Source organism: Macaca nemestrina, chromosome 15, assembly GCF_043159975.1.
Source record: "Macaca nemestrina isolate mMacNem1 chromosome 15, mMacNem.hap1, whole genome shotgun sequence".
Lineage (NCBI taxonomy): Eukaryota > Metazoa > Chordata > Mammalia > Primates > Cercopithecidae > Macaca > Macaca nemestrina.
The window spans coordinates 96,914,104-96,926,223 of NC_092139.1; the positions used below are offsets into that span (position 1 = coordinate 96,914,104).

General features: G+C 62.4%; 2 protein-coding genes across 5 annotated transcripts; one reads left to right on the forward strand and one right to left on the reverse strand.

Annotated features, from left to right (window-relative positions):
- Positions 1–1,195: 1,195 nt before the first annotated feature.
- On the forward strand, positions 1,196–7,303 carry LOC105487268 (growth arrest specific 2 like 1). 2 transcript variants are annotated; one of them, XM_011750702.3, is made up of 6 exons: positions 1,196–1,700; positions 2,630–3,281; positions 4,959–5,066; positions 5,158–5,254; positions 5,347–5,518; positions 5,981–7,303. In XM_011750702.3, exons 2-6 carry the CDS (start codon positions 2,649–2,651, stop codon positions 7,014–7,016), a joined length of 2,046 nt encoding a protein of 681 aa, XP_011749004.1. In that variant the 5' UTR covers positions 1,196–1,700; positions 2,630–2,648; the 3' UTR covers positions 7,017–7,303. The 2 variants fall into 2 exon arrangements, with proteins under 2 accessions (XP_011749004.1, XP_070936462.1); XM_071080361.1 differs by having other exon boundaries at positions 1,210–1,700; positions 2,602–3,281.
- Positions 7,304–7,450: 147 nt separating this feature from the next.
- Positions 7,451–10,921, reverse strand: LOC105487266 (RAS like family 10 member A). Of its 3 annotated transcripts, XM_011750701.2 has the most exons (3): positions 9,529–10,206; positions 8,347–8,471; positions 7,451–8,063 (listed from the first exon to the last, which is right to left on the reverse strand). In XM_011750701.2, the coding sequence occupies exons 1-3, from the start codon at positions 9,745–9,747 to the stop codon at positions 7,796–7,798; spliced, it is 612 nt and encodes a 203-aa protein (XP_011749003.1). In that variant the 5' UTR covers positions 9,748–10,206; the 3' UTR covers positions 7,451–7,795. The 3 variants fall into 3 exon arrangements, with proteins under 3 accessions (XP_011749003.1, XP_070936464.1, XP_070936463.1); XM_071080363.1 differs by lacking the exon at positions 9,529–10,206 and adding an exon at positions 10,539–10,921 and having other exon boundaries at positions 7,451–8,471; XM_071080362.1 differs by having other exon boundaries at positions 7,451–8,471.
- Between the last annotated feature and the right edge of the window lie 1,199 nt (positions 10,922–12,120).

Here is a 12,120-nt window from a genome sequence, read left to right on the forward strand (position 1 = left end):
CTGAAGCTGCCTCCCTGCCACTGGGACAGCAGGCCCTGAGAGCTGGCACTGCTTGGTTCCCTGCTGTTTTGCTGTTGATTTCCAGTGCCCAAAGAGACCCAGCACACAGTAGGTGCCATGCAGGTGTCAGCCTTGAGGATTGTTAATTTCTGCCTTCCTCACTGGAGGAAGTGCCATGCCAGGCACTGAGGTGAGAAAACAACTTTGAAAAAGTCACACAGGCTCATGCCTATAATCCCAGCACTTTGGGAGGCGGGCGGATCGCCTGAGGTCAGGAGTTCGAGACCAATCTGGCCAACATGGTAAAACCCCATCTCTACTACAAATACAAAAAGCCGGATGTGGTGGCTCACGCCTGTAATCCCAGCTACTCGGGAGGCTGAGACAGAAGAATCGCTTGAACCTGGGAGGTGGAGGTTGCAGTGAGCCAAGATCTAGCCACTGCGCTCCAGCCTGAGCAAGGGACAGAGTGAGACACTGTCTCAAAAAAAAGAAAAGAAAAAATCACAAGGACTCTGGGATGATGTCTGTGAGTGCCTGGCACCAAGAGGCCTGGCTAACAATAGGTGCTCAACCAATGCTGCTGATCTGTGGACCAGGGCGTCATCATAATCATGTTCAAATCCCGGCTCCACCAGCTGCTCTCCTGACGGTGCCCCGGTTGGGCATGAGCGTCCCTCACAGAGGTGACACGCCAGTCCAGGTCAAGGGCGCAGAGCAGTGTTGGTAGCACACAGTAGGAGATTTATTGGAGCTCTGAGCCTGGCTGTGGTCCGCGGCGCTTCCCTGCAGGCCGGCCCCACCCGTGTAGCATGGCTGCCGCCCAGACCCGCCCGGCGTCCCGCCCAACCCAGCCGGCAGCAGCAGGGGGCAGGATTTCCCGCTGATCCCGGCGGTCTGTCCTCTGCAGTTTAAAAAGAGCCTAGTGGGGCTTAACCCTCCCGTGTCCGGCCGGCCTCCGATGCCCCCGTTCCCTGTTCTGTGCGGAACTCTGGCCTTGGCCATCTGCCTACTTCTCTAAGCCTCAGTATCCTCATCTGTAAAACCGGTTCCCCTCATTTCAAGGTCAAAACCGAGCATTCCGTGAGCACAAGGAGCCCTCAGTCACCAGGGCCATCCTCCCCTCCCCGCGGCGGTGCCGGTTATCTGGCCAGGGGAGATCCACCCGGGAGGAGGTGACTTCGCAGCGCCCAGCCGCTATCGCTTCCTGACTTCATCTTGGGAACAGGCCGTGCTGTGCGCCAGCCCGGGGAGCCCACCGTCCGGGGAGGCGGAGGATTAAAAGGTCCCAACCTCCTCCCCAGGGGATCAAAGAGGTTGGACGGGGCCCCAGGTACTAGGCTGGGTGGGGCTGGGGCGCCTGGGCCGGTCGCAGTTGTCTGGGGACCCTGGGGCCCTCTGCGTCGAGAGCGCTTGAAGACCCGGGATTCCTGGCCCGATCGCGTGGGGAGACCCCAGCTCTTCCCCTGTCTGCCCCGCCGACTCGGGAAAGGGGCGGCCCCTTTAAGAGCGCGCAGCCCCGCCCGCCCCCTCCGGGCCGGATCCGAATTCCAGGGAGGCGGGGCGGAGACGGCGGCGAGGAGGAGGCCGCGGCGCGGGACAGATCGAGCTGCGGCTCGGGCGGCGCCTCCCTGCGGCGGGCCTGGCCCGGCTCCGGCCCCCGCCGGGGCGATGCTCCCCGGAGCCGCGGGATGAGCCAGGTGAGCGCGGGGACCCCCAGCACTCCCTGCCTGGTGCGCATGGACGGGGGCGGAGGGCCGGGAAGCGACGTCCGCGGCCTCTGTTCCCCGGGGCTGTGTGACCTTGGGCGGCCCCGCGCCCTCTCTGGGCCCAGGCCCGAGCACCGGCGGGGCCTGCGGAGGCCGCTCTGAGTCCTGGCCCAGCTGGCACCGGCCTGGGGCGCTAGGGAGGCTTCTTGGAGGAGGCGGGGCCTGGCCGTGGCCCTGGATCGCCGAGACCGGCCACGCTGTGCCGCCTGGACGCCCGGGCTCCTCCACCCACAGCTCTGCGACCTTCACGAGCTCGGCCCTTTCTGCGCCTCAGTTTCCTCATCTGTAAAATTGAGATAATGCCTCCGCCCGCTCAGCCCTAGTGCGGTCGTGCTGTTACACTATTGCTGCTGCTATGTCGTTGTTAATGATGGCACAGCCCTTATGGAAGGGGGGCCAAGGAAGGTGCGGGGACCTTCCCGCAGGACGTGGGGTGGGCACCAGCCCTGAGCCATGCACATAACCCACTCTGAGGTCAGGACCTGGGTTCCCTTCGTGTCCTCTGGGGGCCCTAGCCGTTGCCTTCACTTCTCTAGGTCCCAGCCCTTCACAATGGGCACCTCCCTGCCTGAGAGGGAGGCCCCAGCCAAGCCCCAGTTTGCACCCCAAAAAGTCACACAGCAAACACTTAATGGACCTTAAGTTTATAAAAATTATCCCATAGAGTCCCATGAGGCAGGGAATGTTACTGTACCCATTTCGCAGATGAGGAAACTTGGAGCACCGACATTTCCCAGAGCCAACATGTAAACCAGGCATTTGCCCTGAGTGACAGACTGGTGCAGGTGGCCAGCAGCTTAGTTTGTACTGAGCCCTTACTGGGTCCCCACAGCGATCCTGACCTGTGTTCCTGCCTACAGTGACTCGGCCGGTCCGGGCATGGCGGACCCAGTGGCGGGCATCGCGGGCTCGGCGGCCAAGAGCGTGCGGCCATTTCGCTCCAGTGAGGCCTACGTGGAGGCCATGAAGGAGGACCTGGCCGAGTGGCTCAATGCCTTGTACGGCCTGGGTCTCCCGGGTGGTGGTGATGGCTTCCTGACGGGGCTGGCCACGGGCACGACCCTGTGCCAACATGCTAACGCCGTGACCGAGGCTGCCCGTGCATTGGCAGCTGCCCGACCGGCCCGAGGTGTGGCCTTCCAGGCACACAGTGTAGTGCCTGGCTCCTTCATGGCCCGCGACAACGTGGCCACCTTCATCGGCTGGTGCCGCACGGAGCTGGGTGTGCCGGAGGTGCTCATGTTTGAGACTGAGGACCTGGTGCTTCGCAAGAACGAGAAGAGCGTGGTGCTATGCCTGCTGGAGGTGGCACGGCGTGGGGCCCGCCTGGGCCTGCTCGCCCCACGCCTCGTGCAGTTCGAGCAGGAGATTGAGCGGGAGCTGCGTGCTGCACCCCCAGCCCCCAACGCCCCTGCTGCTGGGGAGGACACCACTGAAACCACCCCTGCACCAGGGACTCCTGCCCGTGCCCCCCGCATGACACCCAGCGACCTGCGCAACCTCGACGAGCTGGTGAGTCCCCCAGCACCAGGCGCCAGGGACCCGACAGCCCAGCTAGTGCCTGCGATCTGTCCCTGAACCTCCCAGGGTCCACCCTGCTATCTGCAGAACAGCCTGCCCCACAAAGAGTGCACATGTTGAGCACCAAATCAAGGAATGTATACCTGACCCCAAGGAAATGGGTAGCCCACAGTGAGGGAGGTGCTGGGGAGATGACGCAGCCCAGCCGGGCCTGGGACAGGATGCGGGCTCCTGGCACGATCCTCCCTCACTTTGTGTGCTAACTGTGCCTCAACTGAGCTTGTGCATTCCTTCTTCTGGGGGACTGCATGATTGGGGCGCCTCCTCGGTGCCCTCCCTGCACTTAGTCTTAGGCAGATGTGCCCAGAACCTCAGGGAGGCTCGAGGTTGAGTGGGTACTGTGATGCTCAGTTAAGATGAGGCATGGAAAGCCCTGGGCAAGGTGCCTGCCACACAGTAGGTACCCTGGGGGGCTCTGCAGGTCTCCCCACTCCCCAGGCATCCTTGGGAAGCCTAGCCAGGTTGCTGCTGTTGCTGGGATGGGGATCCTGTTTGGAGCTGCAGGATTCTAAGCATAGAAGGTGCCGGGCCCTGCCCCCAACTCTCTCCTCTCCCAGGATGTGGGTGGCCCCTGCCACCCCCAACGGCTGGACCAAGAGTTTCCTTCTTATCAGAAGGTCAGGACTACAATGTGCCTGCCTGGGAGGCGGATAGCGGATGGCAGTGGGCAGAGCCTGGGGCCCCACCCCCTGTCCTGGGCCAGGGTCACTCAAGGCTCCACCTGCTTATTTCCTTTGGCGGCACCACTGCTGCTGTGGGCAGGGAGGCGGGCAGGGCTGCCCACATAGCCAGCTTGGCAGCTCTGGCTCTGGTGGGGCGCTTTATGTGGTGCGTGCTCACCCAGCCAGTGGCCTGTGTGTCCCACGTGTCTTTGGTACCCCTCCGCATCAGTGCCCACCCAGGGGCATGGGGCCCCTTGCGCCTGTGTCCTATAGCCCGCCTGGCCTTCCTGTGGGCCCCAGCCTTCTTGTCTGGGAAGTGGGTGAAGGGGGAGTGAGGACAGGCTCTGGGGTTTCCCCAGCTCTAGGAGCTGTGGGATGTTCCTCACCGGGTCTCAGACCATGGCGTGACCACAGCCCCATCATCTCATCCTGGGAGCTCCCTGGGCCCAGAGAGCCAAGAAGGGGGAGCTGGTAAAAGGCCGGGCGTGGTGGCTCACGCCTGTAATCCAGCACTTTGGGAGGCCGAGGTGGGTGGATCACCTGAGGTCAGGAGTTCGAGACCAGCCTGGCCAACATGGAGAAACCCCATCTCTACTAAAAATACAAAATTAGCCAGGCGTGGTAGCACATGCCTGTAATCCCAGCCGCTCGGGAGGCTGTGGCAGGGGAATTGCTGGAACCTGGAAGGCAGAGGTTGCAGTGAGCAGAGATTACAACGTTGCACTCCAGCCTGGGCAACAAGAGTGAAACTCTGTCTCAAAAAAAAAAAAAAAAGAAAGAAAGAAAGAAAAGGTTGGTCATGTGTAGAAGCTGTACCCCATCTGGGGTAACACTGCCTCCATCCACTTCCCTGGGAGGCCTGACTTCCTCCTGATCCTGGAATGGCTGACATTAAGCCCCAGGAAGAGGACTTGACCTCTGACCCCTACCCTCTCTCTGGCCTCAGGTGAGGGAGATCCTGGGCCGCTGTACCTGCCCCGACCAGTTCCCCATGATCAAGGTCTCGGAGGGGAAGTACCGTGTGGGGGACTCGAGCCTGCTCATCTTTGTGCGGGTAAGGGCCAGGGGCCCCTCTAGTGGGCAGCAGCCAAGGTGGTGGGCTGCCGGGCGCCCGGGGCACAGCCATGACCTGCCCATGCCTGCAGGTGCTGAGGAGCCACGTGATGGTGCGAGTGGGTGGTGGCTGGGACACGCTGGAGCATTACCTGGACAAGCACGACCCGTGCCGCTGCTCCTCCACCGGTCAGTGCCGCGGTGGGGCTGGGGGTGGATGGGCAGGGGACTCGCTTGTGTGGCTACGTCCCTCACATGCTGCCTGTCCTCTCTCCCTGCAGCTCATCGCCCACCCCAGCCGAGGGTCCGTACCTTTTCTCCGCAGAGGGTGTCGCCCACTCCCAGTCCCCGCCCTGCTAGCCCAGTTCCCGGGAGTGAGCGTCGGGGCTCCCGACCTGAGATGACTCCCCTTAGCTTACGAAGCACAAAGGAGGGGCCTGAGACCCCGCCCAGGTGAGATGCAGGAGGACGAGGGGTGAGGGTCCAGAGGGTTGGGGGGCGTCAGCCCTGGCCTGCATGACGGGTTGCCTGTGCGCCAGAGTGACTCACACCCTGGGAAAAGTTCCCGTGGGTGGGGGCGGGCCTAGCTTCCCATCTCCATGGCAACACAACCAAACCAACAACACAGCTGGGGCGGGCCCTGTGGCTGGGCGGCAGCCAGTCCAGCTCTTGCTTCCTCTGGCCCGTTCTGGGAAGGGGGGTGTCTAGAGCCCAGGAAACTTCTTCTTCCGTGGCTTTTGGGGCCCTGGGTGGCTGGAGGAAGCTGCTCACTTCTCCCTGGAAGTCCCCAGGACAGACCGATGCCCCTGACAGCCCCGTCCACCAGCCACATACCCTGCTGTTCCTCTCCCTGCCTGTTCTGCATGCCAGTCCTTCCGTGGTACCCCATTTGTCTCTCTTGTCCCCCTGCCCCAGGCCCCGGGATCAGCTGCCCCCCCATCCCCGCTCCCGCCGCTACTCCGGGGACAGTGACTCCTCAGCCTCCTCCGCCCAGAGCGGCCCCCTTGGTACCCGCAGTGATGACACAGGCACTGGCCCCCGGAGGGAGCGACCCAGCCGGCGGCTGACCACAGGCACCCCGGCCTCTCCGAGACGGCCTCCTGCCCTGCGCAGCCAGTCCCGAGACCGGCTGGATCGGGGCCGGCCCCGGGGGGCCCCAGGAGGCAGGGGAGCCCAGTTGTCAGCCCCCAGCCCTGCCCGGCGGGCCCGGAGCCAGAGCCGCGAGGAGCAGGCTGTGCTGCTTGTGCGCAGGGATCGAGACGGGCAGCACTCATGGGTGCCAAGGGGCAGGGGCACTGGGGGCTCGGGCAGGAGCACCCCCCAGACTCCCCGTGCCCGCAGCCCTGCAGCACCCCGGCTTTCACGGGTCTCCAGCCCCAGTCCAGAGTTGGGCACCACACCGGCCAGCATCTTCCGCACACCCCTGCAGCTCGACCCGCAGCAGGAGCAGCAGCTGTTTCGGCGCCTGGAAGAGGAGTTCCTGGCCAATGCCCGGGCTCTTGAGGCTGTTGCTAGCGTGACCCCCACTGGACCAGCCCCTGACCCAGCTCGGGCCCCTGACCCTCCAGCTCCTGACTCTGCCTACTGTTCCTCCAGTTCCTCCTCTTCGTCTCTCAGCGTCCTGGGTGGCAAATGTGGCCAACCTGGGGACTCTGGCCGGACGGCCAATGGCCTGCCTGGGCCGCGAAGCCAAGCCCTTTCCAGCTCTTCCGATGAAGGCAGCCCCTGCCCTGGCATGGGGGGGCCACTAGATGCACCTGGGAGCTCCCTGGCTGGCCCCGAACCCTTGAGGACCTGGGCACGGGGTCGGATGGACACACAGCCAGACCGTAAACCCTCACGCATCCCCACGCCTCGGGGCCCCCGCCGCCCCTCCGGACCCGCAGAGCTTGGGACCTGGCATGCCCTGCACTCAGTCACCCCAAGGGCTGAGCCAGATTCTTGGATGTGATGGACCAGCTCACTGTCCCCAGACCCCATCCCTTCTCCTTTTCCTTTGTGGCCTTAACCCCTCTGCATCAGGGAGCCCCCTCTGCCTCTTGAGTACCAGACCTCATGGGACCAGACCCTTTGGGACCACATGGCACAATGGGACCTCTGTTGTACATTCCGATTGGGGGATGAGCATTGCTATTTAATTACTAATATTATTGAATGCCTTAGAGGAGGCCGGGCCAGCCCGGTGTCCTGAAGACCTGTGGCCCAGCAGAGCCTCTGACAGTAAAGTTTTGCTCCAGCCACCTGTCTGTTTCTTGGGGACTCCGCGTTGGGGCCGTTCAGACCTTTTCGAGGACCCTGAAGTTAACTGCCTGGAGGTCAAGCCTGGCAGCTCTGACCTCTAGATTTAAAGCGTTATCCCGCCCAGCACAGAAATCCCAGGTGCACTCAATTATTTTCCCGTTTATTATCCTGCGATAGGAGTGGCATAAAGAATATGTCCAGTGAAGCTCCAGGAGCAGGCCTCGCGTTTCCAAATTCATAGCCAAGTCCTTTCCATCCAGTGGGATTGTGACCCACTGAGGTCCCAGAAAGGACTGGTCATCTCCAATGGAGCTTGGGACCTGGTTGGGTCCAATGAGGTTCAAAAAGAGGCCCGTCGCTTAGGCCTCATCCAATCAGGGCAGAGATTGCCCTGTCCAGTCCCAGAGAAGTTGGGCGATCCTGTCCAATCCACGTCCCGGGTTGTCCCAGTCACAAGGTGGGGCCCATGGATGGCACTGTCCAATTGGGTCACATGAGGCTGCAGCGCGCTGGATGCAGCGCCCCCTGCAGGCGCAGGGCCGGGTGTGCAGGGCGCGCGCGCACCAGAGCGCAGCGCAGCAGCTCGCGGAAGAGACGCAGCACGTGCCAGTTGTACTTGGCCGAGCACTCGAGGTAGCCGCAGCGCCAGCCCCTGCGCACCAGGGCGGCCAGCGCGCGCCGCGGTCCGAAGCGCAGCCGCTGCCTGTCTCGCTTGTTGCCTACCACCAGGATGGGCGCTTCGGGCGCGCCCGCCGGCCTGGGGGCCGAATGGAGATGAGAGACGCGGTGCCGGGGACCCCACGGCCGGAGAATTCCCCCAGTGGGTATACACACGCAGGCGCATTCCCTTCCTACAGCCAGAGGCCCTCCCCGAACTCCAGGCCCATGTGGGCAAAAGAGCACATACAGCTGAAGACCTTCCCACGGGCGAAGGCCTAAGACCCGGCCCACGACGTTGGGAGACCCTACACACTCCCCTCAGGCAAAGGCCGGGCCAGACCTGCCCTAGCTCCCCACCGCCAGACCTGCCGCGCCCCCACCTGGTCTCCGCGATGCGCTGCCGCAGGGCCTTCACGTAGTCGAAACTGTCCGGGCTGCAGATGTCGTAGACGAGCACGAAGGCGTCCGTGTCCTGCAAGCTCCAGTCCTTAGGGTCTGGCCACTCCTGGGGACAGGAGGCCAGGGTTTGCGGAAGCCTCCTTTCCACTCTCCCGCTCTCGAACCCTCTGCAGGGGCCTGGACGCTAAACCTAGTTCATCCTCAGGCCAACATCACCTCCATCCAGCCCTCTGCGCCCCTCCCCCAAGTTTCCCGGGCCCTGTCTCCTCATGACCACCAGGGTAAAATTTTCCAAATCGTGCCTGGAGCCTGTCAGCCACCCTCCTACATCCTTGGTCTCCCCTCTGTTTACCCAGAATCTTCCTCTTTTCAGCTTTCCCCAACTCGGCTCAGGCCACTCTCCTCCCTAGATGCCTTCAGTGCTTACCACTGCCTCTAAGACTAATTCCAAAGCCCGTGGCCGCCCGGAGCCCCGTGGTCCACCACGCCCCCACGTTGTCAGCTGTAACCGTTTATACCCCTGGCGTAAGCACCTGCTGGTCTTTCCACCTGCTATGCTTTTGCCACTCCCTTTACTCAGAACTTCACTCGGTCTTCCAGGTTCAGCTCAAATGCCACCCCCTCCAGGAAGCCCTGCTTAATCCTGTCTGCTCTTTCTTCTTCACTGCTCTAGGGTCGGAGGTCTGTCCTTTACTTTGCACAAATTACTAAACGAGCCTTCGCTCCAGGGCACAGGAATGAGGGGGCAGAGAATGAACCCCTCCACCAGCCCCCGTAGTAAGTACACCCCTACTCCTGACCCCAGTCTCTCCCATTGTAGCTCTGCTCAAGGCCCCAAACACAAAACGCCACACTCGCGGAAAGGCACCGCTATGCACCACCACGAGCTGCTCCACACCCCCCAGCCGAGGCAGGCAAAGGTGGAGTCGCTCTCAGGAGCAAGGGAACGCCCCTGGGCAAAATCGCCCTGCCTCCAGCCTGGGCTTGGGAGTCTCCATGTCGGCGGGAAGGGCTGAAACTCAACTATCCCAGGAAGCACACACATCCCTCCATACCGGAGCACAGCCAGGCGCCCGAGGCCTCCACGCGGACACGCACGTGTGCACCGAGCACGCACACCTCTCACGCTGTCACACGCCCCTGCCCGCTCCTCGAGCCGCTACCTCCGGACCCCCAGGGCTCGAGCCGGGGCCAGCGACGTCGCCGTCGCGGATGCTTAAGTCGTAGACGGCGCCGTCGAGCAGCACCGCGGGTCGGTAGAGGCGCGGCCCGTCCGTGGGCCGGTGGCGCTCGGGGTAGTCACCGAACAGGAACTGGCGGATGATGGCCGTCTTGCCCACGCCCGGGGCGCCTAGAACGGCCACCCGCAGGCTGCCCCCCATGGCCGGCCGGCGCTGCCGCTCTCCGCTCTGGAAAGCCTCATGGGCCGGCGCCGCGCCGTGCGCCCCCGGGCCGTGCGCCCCGCGCGCCCTGCCCGGTGCGCCCCGGCCCCGCCGCGCTTCTCGTCGACCCCGGAACACGGAGACCGGAGAGGGCAGGCCCGAGGCCGGAGCTGGCGGCGGGAGGGCGGACAGACAACGGAGTGGGCAGACAGGTGGCGGACTCGCGAGCGGCTCGGGCGGGTGCCGAAGCTCGGGAGAGAGCAGACCCGGAGCGGCGCTCAGACACTGCCTCCGCCCCGCAGCGCCAACCCAGGCGCCGGCGGCCGCGCGGGGCCCCGAAGTCCGCCCTCCTCGCGGCACGGGTCCCGCAGCGGTGCGGGGCGCGGGGGGCAGCAATGCCTCCCGGAGCCTCTGTGTCTCTGTCCTTCTCTCGCTTCCGCGCCTGGAGTCGCCGCCCCAGCCGGCGGCGCGAGCGAGCGGGGCCTCCCGGAGGCGGCGATGAGGTAACCGCCCGCCCCTCCCACCTTCCCCCACCGCCCAGAACGCCCCTCCCAGGAAGGGTTGCAGGAAGGTGACTGGGGGACAGAGATGCCGGAGAGAGCCCATCCCTCCCTTACCCCCTCCGCGTGTCCCGCTCCTCTCACTCGCTCCAAAATAGAAGCCCCTTCCCACCCACGGCCACGGCCGCGGCCGCTCTTCCAAACACTGCTCGCCCCCACGCTGGCACCCGACAAGCCCCGGCCCCGGGGTCAGGCCGCCCAGGGTCCGAATTGGGGGGGCGGCTGTGTGACCTTGGGCGAATCGCCGCACTGCGCTGGGTCTGTGCTCCGCATCCATCACAGGCAGACTCCTCAAGAGGCTCCGACCTTTTCTTGAGAGCCTACTATGTGCCAGGCCCTTTACTAAGCTATTACCTACGTGATTCTCGAACCGACAGCCTCAGCCTGGCATCGCTGGTTGAGAGAAGAGGAAACAGGCCCCAGAGGGGAATCTGCAAGGTTAGAAGGGCAGTGGGGGGGCCCTTGAAGTCTCCTCTGAGGTCCCTTCTACCTTCCTCCTGCCCACGGGGGTAAATGGCCCACACTAGACAATATTCAAACGGCCGTCCTCGAGGGGAAGTGGGGACAGAGGGTGCCGAGACCACAGCGGCTTAGCCCCAGATCCCTGTCCCAACAAGGCTGGAGGTGACTAAATAGAGAAAGATCCAGAAATTGGCCCACTCCACCACCCTCACTGCTAAGGTCACGTTTCCTGCGTGACTTGCAACCCGTAGATCCCCTCAAAGGGGTGCAACCTCTTCAAAACAGGCGCCCAGAGCCCAAGTTCCCCTTCCTGGAGCTAGTGGAGAAGCTCCTGCCCCATCACAGCTTGGAAAGCCTAGGTTAGCCCAACCCCCCATCCTCCGCCTCTGCTCTCCTCCCCGCTGTGTGGGGCTCCCACATCTCTGACCTGCAAATGACAATGCTCAAGAAATGGCCGCAATGAACAGATACCTCCGCACTAAGGAGTTCATTTATTCATCCCCTCAACAAATATTCCAAATCTTATTGCTTGTCAGGAGGCTGAAATGGATTTAAAAAACAGAAAACAGAAAAAAAAAAAAAAAGTTCTGCTTTGGGAGAGAGGGTTCTAGAACACATGAGATCTAGGGACTGTCAAAGCACAGACAATGTACCCACCCCAGCCCAGGGGAGGTAGAAGAGCTAAATCCTGAAGCGGGAGGAGGCACATCCTCCAGGGAGCCTGTCCATGATGACAACCAGAAAGTGTCTCCAGAACAATGGCTGTGCTTTCATCCTCTCATGAACCGGATCAGGGACCGGGATCTGCTTTCACTCCTCTCCTCAGCCACTAGGGAGCTCAGAACCACCTCTGTCCAGTGTTCCAGGTCTTCTAGCTCAGTGAGTGGGGACTGCTGCCTTCATCTTTCTTTCCTACCATGATTTTTCTTTTCATTTGATGTCCTCTTTCACATTGTAACTTTTCAGACTTCTGGGTTTTGTTGTTGTTGTTTGAGATAAGGTCTTGCTCTGTCACCCAAGTTGGAGTGCAGTGGTGTCATCATAGCTCACTGCATCCTCAACCCCCTGGGTTCAAGTGATCCTCCTTGCCTCAGCCTCTCAAATAGCTGGGACTGCAGGTGCATGCTATGACATCTAGCTAATTTGTTTATTTTTACTTTTTGTAGAGGCAGAATCTCACTATGTTGCCTAGGCTGGTCTTGAACTCCTGGCTTAAGCGATCCTCCCTCCTCAGCCTCCAAAAGTGCTGGGATTACAGGCGTGAGCCACCACATCCAGCCAAACTTCTGAGTTTTTGACTTTTCAGGCTTCCGGGTTTTGTGAGCTGCTTCAATTCCTTTGGGGAACAAGG

Coding starts and splice junctions, on each gene's coding strand:
- LOC105487268 (XM_011750702.3), top strand. CDS start 2,649: ATGGCGGACCCAGTGGCGGGCATCGCGGGCTCGGCGGCCAAGAGCGTG. Junction 3,282..4,958: donor TGCGCAACCTCGACGAGCTG/GTGAGTCCCCCA, acceptor CTCTGGCCTCAG/GTGAGGGAGATCCTGGGCCG. Junction 5,067..5,157: donor GCCTGCTCATCTTTGTGCGG/GTAAGGGCCAGG, acceptor CCATGCCTGCAG/GTGCTGAGGAGCCACGTGAT.
- LOC105487266 (XM_071080362.1), bottom strand. CDS start 9,747: ATGGGGGGCAGCCTGCGGGTGGCCGTTCTAGGCGCCCCGGGCGTGGGC. Junction 8,472..9,528: donor CGAGCCCTGGGGGTCCGGAG/GTAGCGGCTCGA, acceptor TCCTGTCCCCAG/GAGTGGCCAGACCCTAAGGA.